Source organism: Eublepharis macularius, chromosome 4 (assembly GCF_028583425.1).
Source record: "Eublepharis macularius isolate TG4126 chromosome 4, MPM_Emac_v1.0, whole genome shotgun sequence".
Classification (NCBI taxonomy): domain Eukaryota; kingdom Metazoa; phylum Chordata; class Lepidosauria; order Squamata; family Eublepharidae; genus Eublepharis; species Eublepharis macularius.
This window is the reverse complement of record NC_072793.1, coordinates 36,805,442-36,830,294: the sequence shown is the minus strand read 5'-3', so window position 1 is coordinate 36,830,294 and position 24,853 is coordinate 36,805,442. Positions and strand designations below refer to the sequence as shown.

The window sequence follows — 24,853 nt, the reverse complement described above, 5'->3', positions numbered from 1 at the left end:
TGAGTATTTGATTAGTTTACGGGGTACGACCATATTGCAAGGGACGCCCTTGAGTGGAGATGAATGTTAAATTATTGTCCTGCAAACACAGTGAATTTATCATTACCTGGGGGTGAGGGACCTTGGAGACCCACAGAATGGATCCTTGATGAGGATGTTTGATAAGTGCCATGGCTGTTTCCTCTTGTAATCCTATTTTATTGCACATAGCTTGGCCAAGGTTCTCTGATCTTACAAAATGGAGTCTTGCTGTACCTCTTGGATATATATGGTGCTGGTGGTAGGGGAAGGGTCTTAGGATATTGGTTTGTTTATTTATTTTAAACATTTATTAGCCATTTTTCTACCTTACAGAACTCAAAGAGGCTTATAATGCAAATAATGTAATAAACACAATAAAACAAAATAAACATTAAAAATATTTTAAAACTCAATTTAAAATCACAATTTAAACTACCAATATGTAAAAACTAACTAGCTGTATGCTGCCCTGAATAATACTGTCTTTAGCTGCTTCCTAAAGATCAAGAGTGAGGTGGCCAGCTGCACTTCCCTGGGGAAATGGTTCTGTAATCGTGGGGCTGCTTCTAAAAAGACCCTCTCTAATGTACCCACCAAACAAGTTTCTTTGATTGATGGGACCGTCAGGGGGGGCCTCTCCCTGTGGTCTTAATTTCCGGGCAGGAATGTATGTGAGAAGATGGTCCTTCAGATACCCCGGTCACAATCCTTTATAGTGTTATAAAGGACAAGCTCGACACTCAGTTCAGGCTCAGGAGTGGATCAGTAGCTAACTAGCATCATTGCTGCAGTATGTTGTATGCTTTTGGTAGCTGGCCCTGACCACCAGTTAAATCACAGCATTCTGCACTAGGGAAAGAATACAACAGCCAAAATAACCCCTTCCACATAATTAATTAGCAGTGGCAAAGGAGGCCTTTCATTCTTTGCATCTAGTCACTCTCTTTATATGGTCTGGGCACCTTCTCCAGGTTGCCCCTCTTCACCCATGAGCCACTGCTATTTCACAATCTTTTAAGATCAGCCTTTTCAGAAGGCTGTTCAACTGAAATACAGTACACTATCTGTATATGATAGCTGGAAGGGTTGGTTGGTTTGTATTTTTTATAGTCTCCTGGTTTTGCTGCCTGCAAAAAAGGGCAATTTATTTAAAAAATGGAGCAGTTACTGAGTTCCTTGCTTGCCACAAAGCATGACTTACGGTCTGTGCTTATTTTGGTAAATTGCAAATTCTGCAGAACTGCTCTTCAGAGTTACAAATACATGCAGATCTAGCTAAATGATACATGCAGCATGATCCAATTTGGTGGACTCACATGCCAAATCGTCCAGTGCTCATGGAGGCTTGTGGGCATTGCAAGAGGGGAGGAGGGGTTTCAGGTGTCTCTCCTGGAGGGAAACTACATGAGACGCCCAACACGTGTTCTTCACGTGTTGATTTCCTGCAAGTTTCCATCGGAAGTGTAGTCAGAAAGATCGGCTACTACATGCAATTCTCTGCCAGGGAGAAGAGCGAGAGAATCCTTCCCACCATTCTCCTGGTGCCATTGAAGTTGAGGACCATATTGAGAAGGGCAGCCCAGGAAGCCAGCAGCCAGCCCCCCACATGCCCACCTCGCCATGCAGTGGTGGTGCCTAATGCTCCCTCCTCCTCCCACCCCAACCAGGAGCGCTTGCAGCTGCCCCAGCCACCAGCTCCTACTCAGGGATCAAGCAAACACCACACATGCTCTGCCATTTCTTTAGGACTGAGGGCTGGAGTCCTCTTGACTCTCTCTGGCTGCCACCAACACGCTCTGCAAGGATATGTGATTTAAACTCTATATCCAGATACGGATTCCATTTTATTTGTAAAGTGAATGTATGCTGGCTGTTTCTTCCAAAATGATGTACACAGATGTGTGCATGCACATTCATGACGTATTTGCATTCGCTGTACCATGTGAACAGGGCTCAAATGTGTGTGCAAAGAGAGGTAGGGGGCATGGTACCCTTGCTATCTGTGAATATGTAATAGCAGCAAGTCTTTCCAAAAAGAAACTAGAAATATACAATGGTAGCCTCATAGGGGCTCATGGCCTAGGAGATGGAACACTGCTCTGTAGTGGAGGTTTTGAAGGTCACTGCTAATTGTACATAGATTCCCCCATGATCTAGATCTAGCTCAAGGCTGGAGTTCCTTTCTAGCAAACAGATATATAGCAGATGCTTCTCCTAACTGTCCTCCTTCAATATTTTTGAAAGGATGGTTATTATGAATAATGAGTTCAGGTCCATCCTTTTCACTGGCAAATCTTAAAACAATCTGCTATCTCAATTTTCAGAAAGGGTGTGTTAGTGGAATTCTCAGAATTCTTCCATAAAGGAGTACAAAGAGGTATCCAGGAGAACCCTCTACCAATGTCTATTTAACATGTGGGTTCGTACGCTATAAAATGGCTACAATCACTTTGGTGTGTGGCACTATGTGCCCCATATTAGAAGTAAGCATTACATGGTAATTGTGTGGCAGACGCAGCATTTAGAAGAATCCAAGCATGCGTAGCAACTCAATAATGAGCAGAAATCTGCCGAGACTGAAGTAACAGTGCCGGTGTGCCCTGCAGCTTGCAAAAACGGTTAATTTTCTCCTTTAAAGAAGGAAATAAAACAGTACTCTCTTTAATGATCTGGCCTCACCATACAAGTTTGGCAGTCAGACAGCAGGCACAACAAACAAAAGCCACCCAGCAGGATGAACAAAAAATGTCAGCCAGTTAATAATACCCCAGCCCGTGCAGCAAGAGTTCTCTTTGGCTTGAGCACTGCCTCTTTTTTAAAAGAGCATTTCTTTCCCCTTCCTTCCTTTTTATTTTTGTTTCTTCATATATAAACAATAACTTCACCCTTGATTTTTCTCACTCCTGATTACTTACAGTGCATTTTGCAGGGGAACTGTACCAGCGGCGTGTTGTTATTTCTATTAATAGATCAAGGGGTCAATAAAATTTCAATAAAATATTAGGGTTAGTGGTATTAAATGCAGCTCCCCTATAGCCCAGTTCCTTTCCAAGCAACGAACGGCTGCCTCTGTACATGGAGCTTCTTAAGGCTACAGGATTTGAGCAAATGCTTTTACGTAACTTTATCGCCTTGAGCAAGTCTTTCCTTTCTGTGTGCCTTTGGAAGGCGGAAGAGGAGCGGTATTTACTCTACACAGCCTGCCTGACAGGCCATATAGTACTTTGAACTAGAAACTACTTGTCACTAAATCAACTTTGACCTACCCAGAAGAGGCAAGAGTAAGGGGTGGAGCAGGGGGGGGGAGGCAAGTGGCTGTGCGGGGACTCAGGGAAGTCAAAAGACCTCCCTCAGCATCCATAGGTTAAACCTGACGGTGATCTGAGTCTGAGGCCTAAAGTGAGCGGAGTAGGAGCATGTGCCAGAGCTTATTTGTTCACTGAGGAGAAAAGGTTAACATAGTGCTGCAGCTGAGTTCTGCTCGCTGCCTCCCCCAGCTTTAGACTAGCTGGAACAGCCCACAACTGTACATCAGATTAGAAAAGGTGTGTTCTAATTAATGGGAGTGCTGTGGACTCCCTTCTCAGCGGCAACTGTGTCTGTGTATACTTGTACCGGGTAGGAGGAGTGCACTTCCCCTGCTGAGCCCTGCTTGCTGGAACAAAAGGATTATTAAAGCAGTCACAGATCACCCTGGGGATTACTTGCAGGAGTCGCTTGGAGAAACTTTACTCTTTTCCTATGTAACAGCTGGGATAAAGGCAGCATGAGAAAGACATCATATTCAGGTGAGTAAGGAAAGGGCCTCCCCAGGGGCCTGGACTCCATCAGCTGGGCTGTGTGTGCAAGAAGAGCGAGTATGCATTAATGTTGTTTTATCCTAGCTTGGTGTGTGTTTAGCAATTTTGGAAAGTTCAGAGTTGTTTGCTATAGATAAGTAGAAAGAACATTGGCAACAAAACTGAGGTAAACGTAAGAAAAAGGTCGCATTCTGTGTAGGTGGAACTTTCCCTGTGTCCATTTGTATTTAAGGAATGTGTATAGGGTTGAGCGGAGAACTGGTTTTGGCAGGCTTGGGATTTAAAGCATATGAGGAATGAATATGTGGGTGAAAGAGAGAGGGGGGAACTTCTGACAAAGACAAAAGACATCTGAAGGTAGAAGTCCCACCTATTGAACTCTTGAAGCACTCTGACTTCCTCCGGTTTCTAAAGGCCATTTCCCATGTTAAAGCAGAGGTACATACGAAGAGAACCAACCTCTTGATGAAATGGGAGGTGATTACACATGTTTTCACCATATGTATACCATGTGCTGTAAATCCTGGGCTAATCCTGCAAGTAGAAGTAGAATCCTTGCTTCTTTTTAAGTTTAAATTTGCAGCCCTGAGGGCTAGGAACTTAGATCTGTAATATGTATTCATAGACGCATGCATCCCTGAAGGGGAGATTGAAGTCTAACTTAATGGCTGTATGTTGTATGCATGCTCAGGAGGCAACTGTCATAAACTGGAAACAGTGTTTATCTGGAAATAACAAAATGTATGATAATGACATTTAACGTGAAGTAGAGATCTTGATTCTACTACACAATGATACAGCTGTAACCAGACATGATTTCACACCATGCCACTTCAGCTGAAGCAGAAGAAATGATAATTTGACCAACTGTTAAACTTTAAGTAGGATCTTAAACATTATATGGATGAAGCAACCATATGCCAGCTCTGTTCCTCAGACAGCACACCACCTTCTGGGCATGGAGTAAGGGTCACTGGATGTGTGTGTGTGTGGGGGGGGAGGTATTTGTGATTTTCCTGCATTGTGCAGGGGGTTTGACTAGATGACCCTAGTGGTACCTTCCAACTCTATGATTCTATGATTCTAACACCTTCACTACATATATCTGCACTAATACAATTAGTGTGTCAGAGCATGATGGAGGAGACATGGATTCAAATTCCTATTGGGCCATGAAGCTGATTGGGTGACCTTGGGCCATTCATTACCATCTCAGTCCACGTACCTTAAAGGATTTTTGGTAGAATCGTGTACACTGCCATCAGCTGTTTGGAGGAAGGGGGTATACAATGTAAAAGATACTGGCAGAAACATGAAACTCAGTGCAGTGCAGATCAAATGCAGACTGAACTTGTAGACTTGTGTATGCTTGTTTTTAAGCTCCCACCATCCTCAGCATGATGTGGACTGGTTCCTTAATGTTCCATCTCCTCTTTGTACCACTGCCATCATAGTGTCCTGGGTTGTAAGACGGGCCTGTAAGACGGAGCTATTCCGCCAGGCATATGGTTGATGCCGGGCGGTGCCCCCCCCATGGAGGGGGGGGGGTTAAACTATTCCCCCATGTGAACGCAGATGCTGCTGCCACACTTATTATTATGGTATGGATTTGCTCTGGTAACACTGCTGTGTGATACACTAAACTTTTGCTATGTGCTGCTTTAAAACGTTTTTTTAAAATTATTTATATGTAATAGATGTAGATGAGATGATTGTGTTTTTTAAGGTGTTTTTAATGATGTGTATATTTGTATTCTGTTATCCGCCCTGAGCCTGCGAAAGCAGGGAGAGCGGAATATAAATACAATACAATAAATTAAATTAAATTAATTAAATCGTCAAGGCAATCCATCGCAATCCCCATGGCTCTGCCTTGCATTGTGCTGTAGGTTGTAATGTCTCCTTCCAGGTGAGTTGCCCAATTCTTGGGAGAAGGCACTCAGCTGTATAGATGATTTCCCCAAAGCACAATGCAGGGCAGAGGCCTCTGCATTGTGACAGGTTGCTTTGGTAACTCAAAATGGTGACAGATCTTGCATAGGATTTCAGGTGGCAAGGGGCATCGTGGTTCATTTTTAAAATGTCTGTTCATGTGCAAACACTGCTTGTACTTTGCAGGGATGACCCCCTTTACAATTAGGATTTGTTATTGCAGAAACCTATATCCTAGTTGTGGGTGGCTCATTGTGCATAATTTTTGAACCAAACAGGTGCCACACATGGCTACTCCATGCCTATGCAGTCTTTAAATTTCAGGAACCGATTATGATGCTCTCATTCAATACAATTTCAAGACAGCTATGTACCTTTTCACCCTGACCTGGATAACCTAGTCAAGCCTGATCTTGTCAGATCTCAGAAACTAAGCAGGGTTGGCCTTGGTTAGTAATTGGATAGGAGACCTCCAACAAAGACCAGGATTGCAGAGGTAGGCAATGAGTCTCTTTACACAAGACATTTTACACAAGGACGCTCAATTGACTTTCTGTGTGGTCTCATATTCAAGTGTAGTCTGTCTCCTTAGCAGTGCATTTGTATCCACAATGGGAGAACAAGTGTAAGATCTTTCACTTGATCCTACTCATGTAAGATGTGTTGTGTAGAGAGACTCTTAGTCTCTTGCCAAGAAAACCCCACCAGGAGTTGCCATAAGTCAGCTGTGACTTAACGGTGCTCTTTGCCACCACATGTACCTTTTCAATAATACCCCCTCCTATTTTTTTTCCATAGCCAAGGCAGTGATACTTGACCTTTATTGCCTAAGAGGTAGTCATTCTGGGTTATTGGCACTGATGGCCTTGTCACTGCTGATTGCCTGCCAAGAATCTATTGTGACACACAGAGGTGAATGAGCCGCTGGCAACAGAAGGACATAAGATGAGGTTCTTTGTTTCTTTGGAATGGTTAAGAAAGAGCTGGTTTTGCATTTTTTAAACTGTGTACCTGTGGGCCTTTTTTTTCTTGCATGGAAACATTGTGTCAGTGCTGCAGGCCTGAAGTAGTTTATAAGAAATCTTAAAAGTGTATTTTTTAGAATTCATGGTGGCCGTCTAGTTTACAGAGTCACCTTGGGCTGGTCAGTCACTTTCAACCTAACCTCCCTCATAAGGTTTGCCATATCCCAGGACTATGGTGGGGATGCCTCATTGCCAGCCTCCATTAGCTTCTGCCTCCCTCTGCTATTCCCCTGTCTGGCAAATGAGAAAGGCGCTGGGAAACATGGAGGCAAACCCCAAGAGTGTGCATGAAACATGCATGCACATTTCTGTGTTGCCAGAAAATGACATCATTTCCAGCATGATGCAGAAGTGACAGGTTGCAATTGGGATTGTCTCTAAAAACCGGCCCCAAACACTAAGTTTGGATAAGTACTCACCACCCCCACTGCCTCTATTCCCTGGTTTGGCCCCCAAGGGATCTAGCAACCCTAACCTCATTGGTATCTGAAGAAGTGAGCTCTGACTCACGAAAGCTCATATCCTACCATATATTTTGTTAAAGTGGGACTTACCACTAATCCAGTTTCCTGCTTGTGCCTGAAATGCGGGTGGGGAAAAATGGGGTGGGGATGCGCGCCGGTGTGCCGGTGTTACTTAAGGTTAAAAACAGAACAGGGCGGGGCGGGGGGCGTCGGGGGGAGCGGCGCAGCCGCGACCCCCGGGGGCCCCCGGCCCGCCGAAGGCGGGGCGGGGGGCGTCGGGGGGAGCGGCGCAGCCGCGACCCCCGGGGGCCCCCGGCCCGCCGAAGGCGGGGCGGGGGGCGTCGGGGGGAGCGGCGCAGCCGCGACCCCCGGGGGCCCCCGGCCCGCCGAAGGCGGGGCGGGGGGCGTCGGGGGGAGCGGCGCAGCCGCGACCCCCGGGGGCCCCCGGCCCGCCGAAGGCGGGGCGGGGGGCGTCGGGGGGGAGCGGCGCAGCCGCGACCCCCGGGGGCCCCCGGCCCGCCGAAGGCGGGGCGGGGGGCGTCGGGGGGGAGCGGCGCAGCCGCGACCCCCGGGGGCCCCCGGCCCGCCGAAGGCGGGGCGGGGGGCGTCGGGGGGAGCGGCGCAGCCGCGACCCCCGGGGGCCCCCGGCCCGCCGAAGGCGGGGCGGGGGGGCGTCGGGGGGAGCGGCGCAGCCGCGACCCCCGGGGGCCCCCGGCCCGCCGAAGGCGGGGCGGGGGGCGTCGGGGGGAGCGGCGCAGCCGCGACCCCCGGGGGCCCCCGGCCCGCCGAAGGCGGGGCGGGGGGCGTCGGGGGGAGCGGCGCAGCCGCGACCCCCGGGGGCCCCCGGCCCGCCGAAGGCGGGGCGGGGGGCGTCGGGGGGAGCGGCGCAGCCGCGACCCCCGGGGGCCCCCGGCCCGCCGAAGGCGGGGCGGGGGGCGTCGGGGGGAGCGGCGCAGCCGCGACCCCCGGGGGCCCCCGGCCCGCCGAAGGCGGGGCGGGGGGCGTCGGGGGGAGCGGCGCAGCCGCGACCCCCGGGGGCCCCCGGCCCGCCGAAGGCGGGGCGGGGGGCGTCGGGGGGAGCGGCGCAGCCGCGACCCCCGGGGGCCCCCGGCCCGCCGAAGGCGGGGCGGGGGGCGTCGGGGGGAGCGGCGCAGCCGCGACCCCCGGGGGCCCCCGGCCCGCCGAAGGCGGGGCGGGGGGCGTCGGGGGGAGCGGCGCAGCCGCGACCCCCGGGGGCCCCCGGCCCGCCGAAGGCGGGGCGGGGGGCGTCGGGGGGAGCGGCGCAGCCGCGACCCCCGGGGGCCCCCGGCCCGCCGAAGGCGGGGCGGGGGGCGTCGGGGGGAGCGGCGCAGCCGCGACCCCCGGGGGCCCCCGGCCCGCCGAAGGCGGGGCGGGGGGCGTCGGGGGGAGCGGCGCAGCCGCGACCCCCGGGGGCCCCCGGCCCGCCGAAGGCGGGGCGGGGGGCGTCGGGGGGAGCGGCGCAGCCGCGACCCCCGGGGGCCCCCGGCCCGCCGAAGGCGGGGCGGGGGGCGTCGGGGGGAGCGGCGCAGCCGCGACCCCCGGGGGCCCCCGGCCCGCCGAAGGCGGGGCGGGGGGCGTCGGGGGGAGCGGCGCAGCCGCGACCCCCGGGGGCCCCCGGCCCGCCGAAGGCGGGGCGGGGGGCGTCGGGGGGAGCGGCGCAGCCGCGACCCCCGGGGGCCCCCGGCCCGCCGAAGGCGGGGCGGGGGGCGTCGGGGGGAGCGGCGCAGCCGCGACCCCCGGGGGCCCCCGGCCCGCCGAAGGCGGGGCGGGGGGCGTCGGGGGGAGCGGCGCAGCCGCGACCCCCGGGGGCCCCCGGCCCGCCGAAGGCGGGGCGGGGGGCGTCGGGGGGAGCGGCGCAGCCGCGACCCCCGGGGGCCCCCGGCCCGCCGAAGGCGGGGCGGGGGGCGTCGGGGGGAGCGGCGCAGCCGCGACCCCCGGGGGCCCCCGGCCCGCCGAAGGCGGGGCGGGGGGCGTCGGGGGGAGCGGCGCAGCCGCGACCCCCGGGGGCCCCCGGCCCGCCGAAGGCGGGGCGGGGGGCGTCGGGGGGAGCGGCGCAGCCGCGACCCCCGGGGGCCCCCGGCCCGCCGAAGGCGGGGCGGGGGGCGTCGGGGGGAGCGGCGCAGCCGCGACCCCCGGGGGCCCCCGGCCCGCCGAAGGCGGGGCGGGGGGCGTCGGGGGGAGCGGCGCAGCCGCGACCCCCGGGGGCCCCCGGCCCGCCGAAGGCGGGGCGGGGGGCGTCGGGGGGAGCGGCGCAGCCGCGACCCCCGGGGGCCCCCGGCCCGCCGAAGGCGGGGCGGGGGGCGTCGGGGGGAGCGGCGCAGCCGCGACCCCCGGGGGCCCCCGGCCCGCCGAAGGCGGGGCGGGGGGCGTCGGGGGGAGCGGCGCAGCCGCGACCCCCGGGGGCCCCCGGCCCGCCGAAGGCGGGGCGGGGGGCGTCGGGGGGAGCGGCGCAGCCGCGACCCCCGGGGGCCCCCGGCCCGCCGAAGGCGGGGCGGGGGGCGTCGGGGGGAGCGGCGCAGCCGCGACCCCCGGGGGCCCCCGGCCCGCCAAAGGCGGGGCGGGGGGCGTCGGGGGGAGCGGCGCAGCCGCGACCCCCGGGGGCCCCCGGCCCGCCGAAGGCGGGGCGGGGGGCGTCGGGGGGAGCGGCGCAGCCGCGACCCCCGGGGGCCCGGTTGTCTTTGTCTTTGTCTTTGTCTTTGTCTTTGTCTTTGTCTTTGTCTTTGTCTTTGTCTTTGTCTTTGTCTTTGTCTTTGTCTTTGTCTTTGTCTTTGTCTTTGTCTTTGTCTTTGTCTTTGTCTTTGTCTTTGTCTTTGTCTTTGTCTTTGTCTTTGTCTTTGTCTTTGTCTTTGTCTTTGTCTTTGTCTTTGTCTTTGTCTTTGTCTTTGTCTTTGTCTTTGTCTTTGTCTTTGTCTTTGTCTTTGTCTTTGTCTTTGTCTTTGTCTTTGTCTTTGTCTTTGTCTTTGTCTTTGTCTTTGTCTTTGTCTTTGTCTTTGTCTTTGTCTTTGTCTTTGTCTTTGTCTTTGTCTTTGTCTTTGTCTTTGTCTTTGTCTTTGTCTTTGTCTTTGTCTTTGTCTTTGTCTTTGTCTTTGTCTTTGTCTTTGTCTTTGTCTTTGTCTTTGTCTTTGTCTTTGTCTTTGTCTTTGTCTTTGTCTTTGTCTTTGTCTTTGTCTTTGTCTTTGTCTTTGTCTTTGTCTTTGTCTTTGTCTTTGTCTTTGTCTTTGTCTTTGTCTTTGTCTTTGTCTTTGTCTTTGTCTTTGTCTTTGTCTTTGTCTTTGTCTTTGTCTTTGTCTTTGTCTTTGTCTTTGTCTTTGTCTTTGTCTTTGTCTTTGTCTTTGTCTTTGTCTTTGTCTTTGTCTTTGTCTTTGTCTTTGTCTTTGTCTTTGTCTTTGTCTTTGTCTTTGTCTTTGTCTTTGTCTTTGTCTTTGTCTTTGTCTTTGTCTTTGTCTTTGTCTTTGTCTTTGTCTTTGTCTTTGTCTTTGTCTTTGTCTTTGTCTTTGTCTTTGTCTTTGTCTTTGTCTTTGTCTTTGTCTTTGTCTTTGTCTTTGTCTTTGTCTTTGTCTTTGTCTTTGTCTTTGTCTTTGTCTTTGTCTTTGTCTTTGTCTTTGTCTTTGTCTTTGTCTTTGTCTTTGTCTTTGTCTTTGTCTTTGTCTTTGTCTTTGTCTTTGTCTTTGTCTTTGTCTTTGTCTTTGTCTTTGTCTTTGTCTTTGTCTTTGTCTTTGTCTTTGTCTTTGTCTTTGTCTTTGTCTTTGTCTTTGTCTTTGTCTTTGTCTTTGTCTTTGTCTTTGTCTTTGTCTTTGTCTTTGTCTTTGTCTTTGTCTTTGTCTTTGTCTTTGTCTTTGTCTTTGTCTTTGTCTTTGTCTTTGTCTTTGTCTTTGTCTTTGTCTTCGTCTTCGTCTTCGTCTTCGTCTTCGTCTTCGTCTTCGTCTTCGTCTTCGTCTTCGTCTTCGTCTTCGTCTTCGTCTTCGTCTTCGTCTTCGTCTTCGTCTTCGTCTTCGTCTTCGTCTTCGTCTTCGTCTTCGTCTTCGTCTTCGTCTTCGTCTTCGTCTTCGTCTTCGTCTTCGTCTTCGTCTTCGTCTTCGTCTTCGTCTTCGTCTTCGTCTTCGTCTTCGTCTTCGTCTTCGCCTTCGCCTTCGCCTTCGCCTTCGCCTTCGCCTTCGCCTTCGCCTTCGCCTTCGCCTTCGCCTTCGCCTTCGCCTTCGCCTTCGCCTTCGCCTTCGCCTTCGCCTTCGCCTTCGCCTTCGCCTTCGCCTTCGCCTTCGCCTTCGCCTTCGCCTTCGCCGCCCGCCGCCCGCCGCCCGCCGCCCGCCGCCCGCCGCCCGCCGCCCGCCGCCCGCCGCCCGCCGCCCGCCGCCCGCCGCCCGCCGCCCGCCGCCCGCCGCCCGCCGCCCGCCGCCCGCCGCCCGCCGCCCGCCGCCCGCCGCCCGCCGCCCGCCGCCCGCCGCCCGCCGCCCGCCGCCCGCCGCCCGCCGCCCGCCGCCCGCCGCCCGCCGCCCGCCGCCCGCCGCCCGCCGCCCGCCGCCCGCCGCCCGCCGCCCGCCGCCCGCCGCCCGCCGCCCGCCGCCCGCCGCCCGCCGCCCGCCGCCCGCCGCCCGCCGCCCGCCGCCCGCCGCCCGCCGCCCGCCGCCCGCCGCCCGCCGCCCGCCGCCCGCCGCCCGCCGCCCGCCCTGGGGATGGAGGATGGGGATGGGGATGGGGATGTTTATTTTTGGCAACCTCTTCACGCAAAACATAAAACTTTTGTGGTACAATGTTGTAATGTTATAAAAATGTAAAAATTTCATATAATTGTAATTTTACTAACAATCCAACTCAAATAAGTATATATATAATTCAAACAGTATTCCTTCTATAATCATATTAGGCATAAATATTAAACATAACTTTTAATCATTAAATAAAAACTCTTAAATTCTCAGTAGTTTTATCTTAAATCTTGAGCAGCTTGAAACCTTCAAGTGAGAACTGAAAACACGTTTCTCTGTTTTAGAGAAACTATTTGTCAGTACAAAATAAACAGGATGGATGTTTTTGTTGCACTCTCCCAACCAGGAGACAGACTTCTCCTAAGAGTTTAATGGCTTCTTTCATTAACAAACACTAGTCTTTTTCATTAAGTGAGGTATCAAAATATAAATGATTATTTAAATAAAACATAGAAAAATAGAACAGATGAACACAAGAATTAAGTTTCCTAACATTTTTTAATGAAATCTAACTCAATCAGATTAACGATGAAATGTATTCAAGTTACCGTAGCACATATTACAAGGATAAGTTTCCTGCCTAGATCTTCATGAGATTTCTTTTGGCCAAAACCCTGATCTGCTATTTGGATTACCATTTTTATATATTATCTTATGCGGAAATCTAAGATCTTTTCATATGATAACATAGATAAATATCAAACCAATCATAATTTAATTATTTTTACTATTTCCAATCATGTGACATTCTACCTAGCCAAAAGTACCACTATGCCCAGCTGCAAGGTAAGAGATATGGATAGTAAAAATGACAGGAAAAGTTACATGACCAGGTCATCCTTGGTCTCTGCTAACAATTACAGAACATTTATCTGATACTTTTCACTATTTTTAATTGGCTGTCAAAGATAAAGAAGCACCAGTTATACACCGTACTAGAAAAAGAACTACAGTGAAGTTCATACAGCGTTATTTAGAATGCATATGTTTCACTAAGTATGTGTTCTAAACCATAATCAGCAGTCTACTGGTTTGAATCCCACTACTGACATGAGCTCAGTAGGTGGCCTTGGGTCAGCCACTCCTCTCAGCCCCAGCTCCATTGTGGGGATAAGAATAACACTAACTTGTTCACTGCTCTGGGTGAGGCACTAATATGTGTAGAAGAGTGGTATATAAGCACAGTTATTATTATTATTTATATTTCCATGACGCCATCCCTTGACCTGTGAAATTAAGTATTTTGGTAAACATGAAAGTGATACAAAATATAAATGCATTACATAATGTGTGAGTGTACATATACAAACTTTAAAAATTTTATTGGATAATACCACAAAGCATGATTACTGAGAAAGCTGCTTTCGCTGCTTTCAGTGTGGAGAGCTGCTTGTAGATCAAAACAACCTGGCGAGCTGTCTTCATGCAGAGTGCGCTTGGTTCTCTTGGCTTTCAGTTCTGCTTTCGTTCAGCACGGGTAAATCAATGTGTCAGCAGCAGTAAACATTTGTATCACTCCTCTCTGAATGAACTTTTAAATTTTACTTCCTATTGTGTCAAAGCAATTAAAATTAACAATACAGATACTAAGCTGCTAAGATCAATTAATGGCTCTTAGGCTTTATCTATTGATCTAGTGACATCTTCAAAACCCACTGGTAACAGACTATACATACTTCTCTTCTATCCACAATATATACACAAGGATTAATTACATATTCTTATCTTCTAAATTACATATTTAAATGACATATTCTTATCTCCTAAATTGATTAGTCAAACTCTTACATCAAGGATTGGTGACAAGTTGTGGACAGACTATGCTTGGACAGAATGTACACTGAGAATAAATGACATCAAACAAATTGAAAACTAAATAAATCACTTTTATTTAACAATTAAATTTCTTCTGAAGTCTCTTTAGAAATTAAACAATAGAAACAAACTATGTGGCATTCCTCAAATCCACGTGTAGGATGCTATGGAAGTGGTACTTAGAGGGAAATTAATCTCCATTGCCTCCTGTCATGAAGAGCAAAAAGAAAACATTAGAAATGAAATGATATCTAGAATAAGAAAACTAGAAGATGAACACAAAAAAGGCCACCCAATCTATAAACTTACTTGCTTGAAAATTAAAGGAAAAAAACTCCTCACATTCTATACAAGCTATTAAAGGCACCCAGGAAAAACTCAAACTAATTCTGTAAATACTACCAAACCATTTGTACATCAGACAATCCTGACACTAATCACATTTTAAATTATTTATCGTCACAGGAAATTATTTGCAAAAAAACTCACAAGAACATAAACAATATCTTGACCAACCAATCTCAACAGAAGATGTTACAGTCACTATCAAATCCTTGAAAAAAATAACAAAGCTTCAGACAGGGATGGATTCCCTGCCAAATTTTTACAAAAAAAATACATTCACCTACTTTCAACTCCACTAACTGCCACATGCAACTCTGTTATGATAGGAGGTAGCATCCCTCTATCTGGGTCAGAGGCTGAAATAGTAGTTACTCCAAAAAAGGACAACAATATTACAAATAGTAAATCTTCGCAACCAATACCCTTACTGAATCAAAACCAAAAGATCTTTACCAGCATATTTGCCAAAAGATTGTCTAAATTTAAATAACCAACTACATTCACCTTGACCAGACTGGCTTTATGCCAATAAGGAATCTTATTGACAATACACGGAACACTTTAACTATAATTGATTTCTGTGAAGCATACAAAATCCCTGCATTACTTCTGGCCTTTGATATAGAGAAGGCATTCAATTAAGTGGAAATACCATATCTAAAACTTTTACTTAAAAAATGGGTTTTGGCGACCAATTCTAAAATGCCATTAATGCTCTTTATCTTTCTACAAAAGCTACAGTTAGGACCAGCAATGTACATTTGATAGATATCCATATAGCAAGGGGAACTAGACAAGGCTGTCCCATTTGTATTGTCGAAGGCTTTCACGGCTGGAGAATGATGGTTGTGGGTTTTCCGGGCTGTATTGACGTGGTCTTGGCATTGTAGTTCCTGACGTTTCGCCAGCAGCTGTGGCTGGCATCTTCAGAGGTGTAGCACCAAAGGATAGAGATCAGTGGTGACACTGAGAGATCTCTATCTTTTGGTGCTACACCTCTGAAGATGCCAGCCACAGCTGCTGGTGAAACGTCAGGAACTACAATGCCAAGACAACGGCAATACAGCCCGGAAAAACCCACAACAACCATCGCTGTCCCCTTTCCCCATTTCTTTTTGCCATAACTATAGACAGGGCCGGTGCTACCATTAGACCAACTAGGCAGCCGCCTTGGGCACAGACCTCAAGAGGGGCGTAGTTTTATACAAATTACTTTCTTGAAAAAAATGCAACTGAGAAAACCTATTGAGCACCCCCTAAATGGTCCTGTCCACAGACATCAAGCAGCTCAAAAGCTCACGGTAACATTTTTATTTATTTATTTATTTTATACCCTCCCCTCCCCACAGATGGCCTAAGGGTGGCTAACATTAAAAAATACATTAAAATCACAGAAACATAAAATCAATAATATTTTTAAATGATTAAAATAGTCCAGGAGCAGGCTATTTAAACAAATATTGGGAGTCCTTATAAAAGCATGGCAGATGGCTGAGGGCAGCTCCGGAAGAAATGGTGGTCTTAGATGGAAGAAGAAGGACACTCGCTGGCACTCAGCCAAAGGCCCAGCAGAACATCTCCATTTTACAAGCCCTGCAAAACTATAACAGGTCCCACAGCACCCAGATCTCCAGCGGGAGAGCATTCCACCAGGCCAGGGCCAGGGCAGAAAAAGCCCTCGCCCTGGTTGAGGCCAGATGGATGTCCTTTGGGCCAGGGACCACCAGGAATTGCTTGTCTGCAGAGCACAACACCCTGCAGGGGACATAATGGAAGAGGCGTTCCCACAGGTATGGAGGGCCCAGTCCATGAAGGGCTTTAAATACCAAGGTTAACACCTTGAACCGGATCTGGAACTCCACTGGAAGCCAGTGCAGCTGGCACCGCACATGATGAATGTGCGCTTGGATGGGCGCTCCGGTAAGGACACGTGCCACTGCATTCTGGATCAGCTGTAACTTCCGCGTCAGGCCCAAGGGCAGTCCAGGATAGAGTGAGTTGCAGTAGTCTAGCCTGGAGGTGACCGTTGCATGGATTACTGTGGCCAGGTCCTGGGGTGAAAGATAGGGCACCAGTTGCCTGCCCTGTCGAAGATGAAAAAAGGCAGACCTGGCAACAGTCATGACCCGGGCCTCCATTGAAAGTGTGGCATCCAAGGTCACACCCAGACTCCTCACCATCAGTGAAGGTTTCAATTGTACCCCATCGAGGGCTGGGAGCCGGTTCCCAGCTTGATTGCCCCATGATCCAGACACAGAACCTCTGTTTTCAGGGGATTCAATTTCAGGCGACTCTGATGTAACCATACCGTCACAGCCTCAAGACCCTTGACCAAGGAATCCAAAGCAAGATCGGACTGGCCATCTGTAATGATTCCAAGTAAATGTGTGCATGTATCTTTAAATGCTTGATGAGATAGGTGAAGAGTGGGGGTGAAGGAGATGGATGAGTGAGTGATATGATTGGTTGAGGACTGAGAGGGTGGGTGGAGTGAATGAAGTTTGAGACTGAGAGTAGAGAGAAAATTTTTAGTCAGAAGAAAGCAGGCTAGCTGTGTGCTGCCTGAATATGTTGAAGTGTTTATGAGAGAAATATAACCTGTGTGGAACCTGAACTGAGCATGTTTGTGAAAGGACACTCAGTCAGGGAAAGAGAGGCGAGCTGTGTGAATGAGAGTAAATGAAGTAACTTTAAGAACCGAGAACTACATTTATGAAACCGATACACTTCTTGACTAAATAAAAGTTTATTTTTGTTTTGTTATATCCCAGTGTAGCTGTCATTGCTATATCCCATTCCTATCTTCAGGGCCACATAGAACCACGAAGGAGCCTGACGCTTAGGAATGTTACCAAAGGGAAAATTTAAATAAAATATCTTGGAATAAAATATTCCTGGTGGCAGCAGACTACCCAGAGGGTTAAGGGATAGATTAAAAGAAAAATCTACCCTAGAGAAAGTAAAGGTCATAACACCATCCATCAGCAGATAGAGCTGAGTGTCATCCGCATACCGGTGACAACCTAGCCCAAAGCTGTGGGCTAACCGGGCAAGGGGGCACATATAGATGTTAAATAGCATTGGGGAAAGAATCGCCCCCTGAGGGATGCCACATACCAAAGAATGGTAAGCAGACATCTGTTCCCCGAGTGCCACCCTCTGTCCTAGATTGTGAAGGAAGGAGTTCAGCCATTGCAGGGCTGTTCCACGAATCCCCACATCAGCAAGGCAGTGGGTCAGAAGATTATGGTTGACCATGTCAAATGCTGCTGTAAGATCTAAAAGTATCAGCAGTGCCGACCCACTCCGGTCCAGGTGTCGCCGCAGATCATCTGTGAGGGCAACCAGAGCCGTCTCTGTACCATGGCCAGGCCTGAAGCTGGACTGGAATGGATCCAGGATAGAGGCATCACCTAGGTATACCTGCAGCTGTTCCGCTACCGCCCTCTCAATTACCTTACCCAGGAACAGAATATTCGAAACTGGGCGATAATTGGCTGGATCAGCAGGATCCAGTGACGGTTTCGTTAATAAGGACCACACCACTGCCTCTTTCAGTGAGTCTGGAAAAAAAAAAGAACTCAGAGAAAGATTAATGATGTCAGCTAACGGTGCCGAAATCCCATCACCACCACTTTTCACCAGCCATGATGGGCATGGGTCCAGTGGGCACGTGGTAGGTTTCATAGCATGCAGGACTCTGCCCACCTCCTCCTGGGAGAGTGGCCTGAATTGATCTAATATCAACCCTGAGGACAACCAAGGGGCCTCCAGTACACATACTGCATCAACTGTGGTGGACAGATCCTGGCGGAGTGACAAGATCTGATCCACAAAATAGTCTCCAAAAGCCTCACAACTTATTACCGAATTTACATTTTTATTTGTCCCATGTGTGAGGGACATTAAAGACCAAATCACTCTGGAAAGTTGTGCTGGGCGAGAACTAGTGGACGCAGTGGAAGCTGCATAGTAGTCTCTCTTTGCAGCTTTCAGTGCCATCTCATAGGCCTTCATAAACGTCCTATAAGATGTTCTTGTCACTTCATCATGGAGTTGCCACCACACCCGCTCTAGCCATCTCAGCTCCCATTTGATTTGTCGTAGCTCATCAGTATACCAAGGAGCGACTCTAGTTCGGGGGTGGAGAGAGCAACGGGGAGCGATCTCATCAACAGCTTCAGAGAAACGGGCATTCCAGTCCTCTATCAGCTCATCCAATGAGCCATCAGGGGGCATCAGATCCTGCAGAGCGTTCTGCAATTCAATTGGATCAATTTGACTCCACAGGCGAGCATAAATCAGCTCGTCACCCAAGCAGGAGGGGGTCATGGTGCCCAGACAAGCCCTCAGGATGAGGTGGTCTGACCATGGCACTGCTATAGCTTCGTCCAGATCCATCTGTATCCCGAACCCAAAGATCAAATCCTGTGTGTGTCCTGCTCGATGTGTGGGCATTGATACAAACTGGGAGAGTCCTAATGCTGCCATGGAGGCTATCATGTCCATGGCCTATGAGAAGGTAGCATCATCAGCATAGACACTGATGTCCCCTAAGACCAGAAGCCTGGGGTACTCCAAGGCCCAGCCAGCCACCGCCTCTAACAGGCCTGGCACAGCATCTGCTGGTGCGCTGGGCGGTCAGTATGCCAGACAGATGGCTATACTCTCCTCGGCATCCCACACCAGGCCCACACAATCAATGCCAGCAATCTTTGGCAAGGGGAGCAGCCTGATGGAGAAAGACTCTCGAATGAGCACCACTACCCCAACAAGATATTTCCCAATATGTAAAACAAATATAAGAAACCTGTACCATAAATGTGTTGGAATATATGTGTGTTGCAAGGTCTGAGATCCAGTCATTATGGGGTTAATGTGTTTACCTACCATGCTATCGTTTAGATGGACCTGGAAGGGGAACCTGGCTCAAAGCCAATAATCTGCAAGCCCGGGAAACTTGAGAGTGTTTGTAAACTGTTATTGGTCAACAGGTCAGGTGATTTTTTTCAGGGTCAAGAAGACAGAGGAATAAGAAGATTCTCCATTCAGTTATCCCAGATCTTTGTTTGTAACCAGTAGTGAGAATGTAGCTCCAGGCATTTGTTATTTTGTAGGCAATCCTGTTAACCTTTTTCCTTTAGAAGTAATTGATTTTAAAAGCTAAACTCGTGTGCTGACACTCTATTGATTCAAGATCCATTGAACCTCTGAAGAAAAGCTATTTTTTAACCTTTTTCCCCAACCAAGTGGACCAGTTGAAGTAATTATTAAGGTGAAAAAGATGCTAGCGATTTGTGTATATTGTTCTTTGAATAACAGCAGTATGGTATGGCTTTGGATAGGCAATATGAGATCATTAACTCTCGAAAAAGGCAAACCTTATGAGTTATATCATCCTGCTTTCAGATAATACTGCCAGTCATTGCTGCATCTCAAAATAGTCTAGGAGACTCAAAGTTATCTCAGAAGTCTCAGTCAACTTGAGAGGAACAATCCTTACTGAAACTACTCCTTTTTAGCTCTCCAGAGAGCCAGCTAAAAAGAAGAAAGCAAACAAACAAAGTAACTGTAGACAAACGTATCTCCTTTTCAAGTACAACATAATTCTCTCTCTCATTGTCTCACAGCAAACATGAGAAGGGGGTGGGGTAGAAGACACTCTGTTGTGCCAGCCAGGAAAAAGGTGGGGAAATAGCTTGCAATGCTACAAAAAGAAACTTTTCAGCAACTTGAGGAAGCCAAGCAAGAAGTGAGAAGGAAAACAAAAGGGAAAAGGTGGGAAACTGCCTCCAGAGAGAAGAAAAAAACCCACTTCATAGAGCAAACTGTATCCCAGCAACACCAAGAGAAGAGGCAGAGTGGAAAACACTAAAATCTTCACAGCTATTCTGCTGTGTCTGGAAAGAAATGGGCAGAAAGTCAGCTTCATGGCTGCAATAAAAGGGAGGAAAGTAAGTAAATTCTACTGTAGCAATGCACAGAGCATACTTGCTGCAGAGGAACAAGTGCAGGGAAAAATACCTCTGCACTAGAACCTACAACTATATAGTCAAGCTTTTAAGGTTTCCTCAAAATCTGAAAATCCTTTAAAGAGTTGTGATGACCTCGTCCAATCCTTAAGGCCACTTTTGGTAGGTGCTCGAGAGGGAAAACTGGTCAAGACCAATTTGTCATCTAAACCTTAGTTTGATCAAAGCTGTATTTGTGCTAAAAATGCTTTAATCTATGCCTATAAGCTAGCACTGAGAGCTGATGAAAAGACCAGACAGGATGCATATCGTTCTCTTTCATTTTTAAAAAAGAAAGATAAATCACTGGTTGCCCGCTGTAAGAAAGAACATACCAGAAAACTGTGGGCCAATATAATTGAAGCAGCTACGAGCAAAAACTCAGTGGTGTTCTGGAAACTAGTGTCAAACCGCGCCTCCACAGCCACCTCCCCCTTGGCTTCCTGTATCCCCCCAGATAAATGGACTTATTTTTTCCAAAAAATGTATGATGATCCTATTCAACCCCCTCCTGCCCTAACAATAGAAAATCTGGCCAAATGCCCCCCAGTTCATGCTGAAGAGGTAAAAGCTTATATTAGCCAGTTAAAGAATGCAAAAGCCCCTAGGCTTGATGGAATATCTCCAGAATTGCTAAAAACAAATAAGGACTGGTGGGCAACTTTCCTAGCCTCCCTATTTACTTATATTGATGAAACCGGCTACATCCCCAATGATTGGGGAATGGCTATAGTAGTCCCCTTCCATAAGAAGGGAAAGAAGGAGGATCCATCCAATTATAGACCAATCAGCTTACTAAGCATTGTAAGCAAGTTGTCTACAAAACATCTGCTGGAGAAATTTTTAGACTGGCTAGAACAGGAGGATATAATTGCTGATGAGCAAGCTGGGTTTAGAGCTGGCAGGTCAACAATAGATCACTGCCTAGTAATGCAACACCTTGCAGAGAAATACGCTACAGGAGACCAAGCATCACTTTACCAGGCATTTGTTGATTTAAAAGCAGCTTTTGACACAGTCTCTAGAAATAGACTTTGGAGGAAACTGCAGGCCTCCTCTATTGATAGGTGACTGCTGTTCCTTTTTGGGGCTATGCACAACCAAACTGCCCTGAGTAAGGTGCAGCCGAATTGGGCATTTGACTGACCCCATTCAAACTTACAGGCAGGTGTGCCTTCTAGCCCCCTTTCTGTTTATCTTCTACATCAACAATTTGGTAAACCTTTTGAATGACCCTGGATTGCACCCTCCCAAATTATCAAATAGGCACATTCACGTACTGCTCTATGCAGATGATGCTGTATTACTTTCTAGGACCCCCATAGGGCTGAAACAAGCCCTAAAAAATTCTCCCAATTCTGTGATACTGAACACCTTCTAACTAATTATCAAAAAACTAAGATCCTGGCTTTCGATAAAAATCCAAAGATCAGACGATGGGAGCGTCAGAGGCATCAGTTAGAACAAGTTACCAGCTTCAAATATTTGGGTGTAGTTTTGCAAGCCTTAAGTACCAAAATAACACATAGCAGCTTCATTGCTGATGTGGGAGAAAAAACAGCACACAGTATACTGAAATTCTATCGATCACAAGGGGGGCAGTATGTACCGGCTGCACTCAGATTGTTTAAAGCTAAACCATTGGCCCAATTAGTATACGGATCATTCTTAGGGCTGCCATCCTCCTCTTTCTCTCAACTTGAGAGAGTGCAGTCCAAATTCCTTAGAGCCCTATTACAAGTGCCCAAATGCATGCTTAACTCATGGGTTAAACTGGAAACAGGAATGTTAAGGGTAGAGGCCAGAATCACCATCCTTTCAATTTTCAAATGGCTGTCAGGATGTCTAAACCCACAAGGTCTGCTCCCTCTGTTATTCCAAGACAAATTTCAATCTAATTGGCAAAAGGCGACTCTGAAATCCCTGGGAAAATTGGGTCTTTCCCCTCAAACTTTGCTAGTCATGGGGTTAGACCGAGCAAAATCACTCATTAAGCAGAGAGCGACAGACATTGAAAGACAAACAGATTTACTTAGAGCACCAGGTTTTATTTCTTCAGATACTACTAAATATATTGCCACTCCTGCAGCCTACTTTTACTTTCTTGAATCCAGTAACTTCAGAAGGGCTAGAAGTTCAACTCTACCCTCTGCCGTTCTGGAAGGAAAGTTTAAAGCTGTCCCTTACTCTCTTAGGCTTTGCTTCTATCCCCTAAGAGAAACTGACTCAATGGAGCACATCTTCTTTAACTGCCCAAGTCATAGTAAAATTAGAGCGGAAACCATCAGTCCATTAGTAGAAAGATGCCCTGGAAGTTCAAATAAAATCAAACTTGATTATCTTTTGTCTGATCGGAATCACCAGACAACACATCAAGTAGCAAGATTCTGTGGCCAGGTCTACAAGCAACGTAAATCGCATAAGGCAGACTGAATGTATTTTAACCTTTTAAACAACTAATTTATTATGATCTTATTTTTTTACTCTTATATTTATTCATCGTTCTTCCCCTGTATCCAGTCTCGACTGTTTTTAAACTGATTTGCAAATGGTTTTATATGTACTGGTCACAGACTGTAATAATAAACTTGACTTGACTACCTCTGCACTAAGAACAGCAGAAATACCTGAACCTACTTCATGGGGCGAATTATCCTAGCTACCACCAGAAGAAGCTGAGAAATGGAGAAAAGCGGAGGGTGTGGTGTCAGTGTTGAAGAGAATGATAGCACATTGAAAGAGCTCCGTCTCTCCCATGCCTGAAATTTAAGATTTATGTTGGAAGGGCAAAATAAAAATATTTACCCTTCCAACGTAAAGATACACTAAGAGATCCAAAATGCAGATTCATATTTATTAAAGGCACTACAGAAAACCAAACTTACACATTTGGCTAAATTTATGCCCCAAGCCAAGACAGCCTAATAAAATTCTAAAACAAAGTTCATTAGAATACACATGTATCACTTAGTATAATGTGCTCTAAACCATATTTTCATGACAAACCCACAGAAACAGCAGCAACATAATCTAAGAGTATAATGAAGAGCAACAAATAGGATTAAAAGTATCCTACTCACTAGGTTGGAGGCAAGTTCTGACAACAACAGGGCCAACAACAAAGATTCTCAGGTCAAACTCCATGGTCAAGTAACAGATTCCAAAATCAAAGACTGTGACCCACCAAGGCTCAGGCAGCCAGAACCTAAGAGCTCACCAACAACCAAGTCCAGAATACCACAATTGTGACTAACTAATCCCATGCTAGCTGCGGCCTTATAAAGGGAGTTTCTCCTACAGGTGAGGCTGGGTTCATTAAGCTTCTTTCTCCAAGCTGGCTCATCTCTGCTACTTAGGAGGAGTAGATCAGATCCTGTACTGGCTCTCCTGACATTTCCTCAGCAGGGGGAAGGCTGTGGGCTGCCAGGCATGCGCTCCTGTGCTTGGTCCATGCCTCTGCCCTTACCCTCAGCCTTCGCTGCTCCTGGGGTTCTTTTGGAGATTGTGGCAGGTCTGGCAGCAGGCAGGTCCATGCTAAGGCCACCTGTCTTGATGACACTGTGGTTGCCAACCCTCCTGGAGATCCCCACAAATTACAACTGATCTCCAAATGACAGATTTTAACATTCTCCAAGACATGGAGGCTTCTTAGGCTGGCCTATGTGGAATTATACTCCACATAGGTACTACCTGACAATTGATGTCAACCAACCTAGAGAACTCTGAGAGTTACAAATGACTTTCAAATGACAAGTTTAAATTATCTCAAACAGAATGGTGGCTTTGGAGTGTGGCTCCTGTGGAATTATACCCCACTGAGGACCCTCCATATTATGATTGCCGTACCTGGAGATCTCCCTCCATTTCAGCTGAACTTCATATGTCCTATTTTACCTAAATTGGAGACAATGGTGGTATTAGGTATTGGCAACTGGGGTGTCTGAAGCACTTCCTTACAGTAGTTGCCAACTTGGGGTTACGGGGAGCTTATATTTTCACTACTTCCTTATTCAAAGCCATGTCTAATACAGGGTGCTTGGAGGGAGGCCACATTCGAGGACTTAGGTCCAGAATCAGAGACTGGATCAGCACCAGCACATGTCCTCTTGTAGGGGACAGTCTCTGCAGTTCAGGGGTGTGTGATTTGGGGTGATCCAAAGATTGTTTTGGGTTTCAGAGGGCTTATATTACCACCACTTCCTTATTCAAAGCCATGTCTAATACAGGGTGCTTGGAGGGAGGCCACATTCGAGGATTTAGGTCCAGAACCAGAGACTGGATCAGCACCAGCACATGTCCTCTTGTAGGGGACAGTCTCTGGAGTTCAGGGGTGTGTGATTTGGGGTGATCCAAAGATTTTTTTGGGTTTCAGAGGGCTTATATTTTCACCGCTTCCTTATTCAAAGCCATGTCTAATACTGGGTGCTTGGAGAGAGGCCACATGCGGGGCCTTAGGTCCAGAACCAGAGACTGGATCAGCACCAGCACATGTCCTCTTGTAGGGGACAGTCTCTGGAGTTCAGGGGTGTGTGATTCGGGGTGATCCAAAGATTGTTTTGGGTTTCAGAAGGCTTATATTTTCACCACTTCCATATTCAAAGCCATGTCTAATACAGGGTGCTTGGAGGGAGGCCACATTCGAGGACTTAGGTCCAGAACCAGAGACTGGATCAGCACCAGCACATGTCCTCTTGTAGGGGACAGTCTCTGGAATTC

General features: G+C 48.3%; 1 protein-coding gene across 1 annotated transcript in view; it reads left to right on the top strand.

The window, feature by feature from the left end:
• Positions 1-3,423: 3,423 nt before the first annotated feature.
• Positions 3,424-24,853, top strand: part of SEPTIN9 (septin 9) — a 286,254-nt gene continuing 264,824 nt past the window's right edge. Inside the window, exon 1 of the mRNA XM_054975814.1 lies at positions 3,424-3,809. Within this exon, the coding sequence (XP_054831789.1) occupies positions 3,788-3,809 (22 nt within the window). The 5' untranslated portion in view covers positions 3,424-3,787. The remainder of the gene's footprint in view (positions 3,810-24,853) is intronic.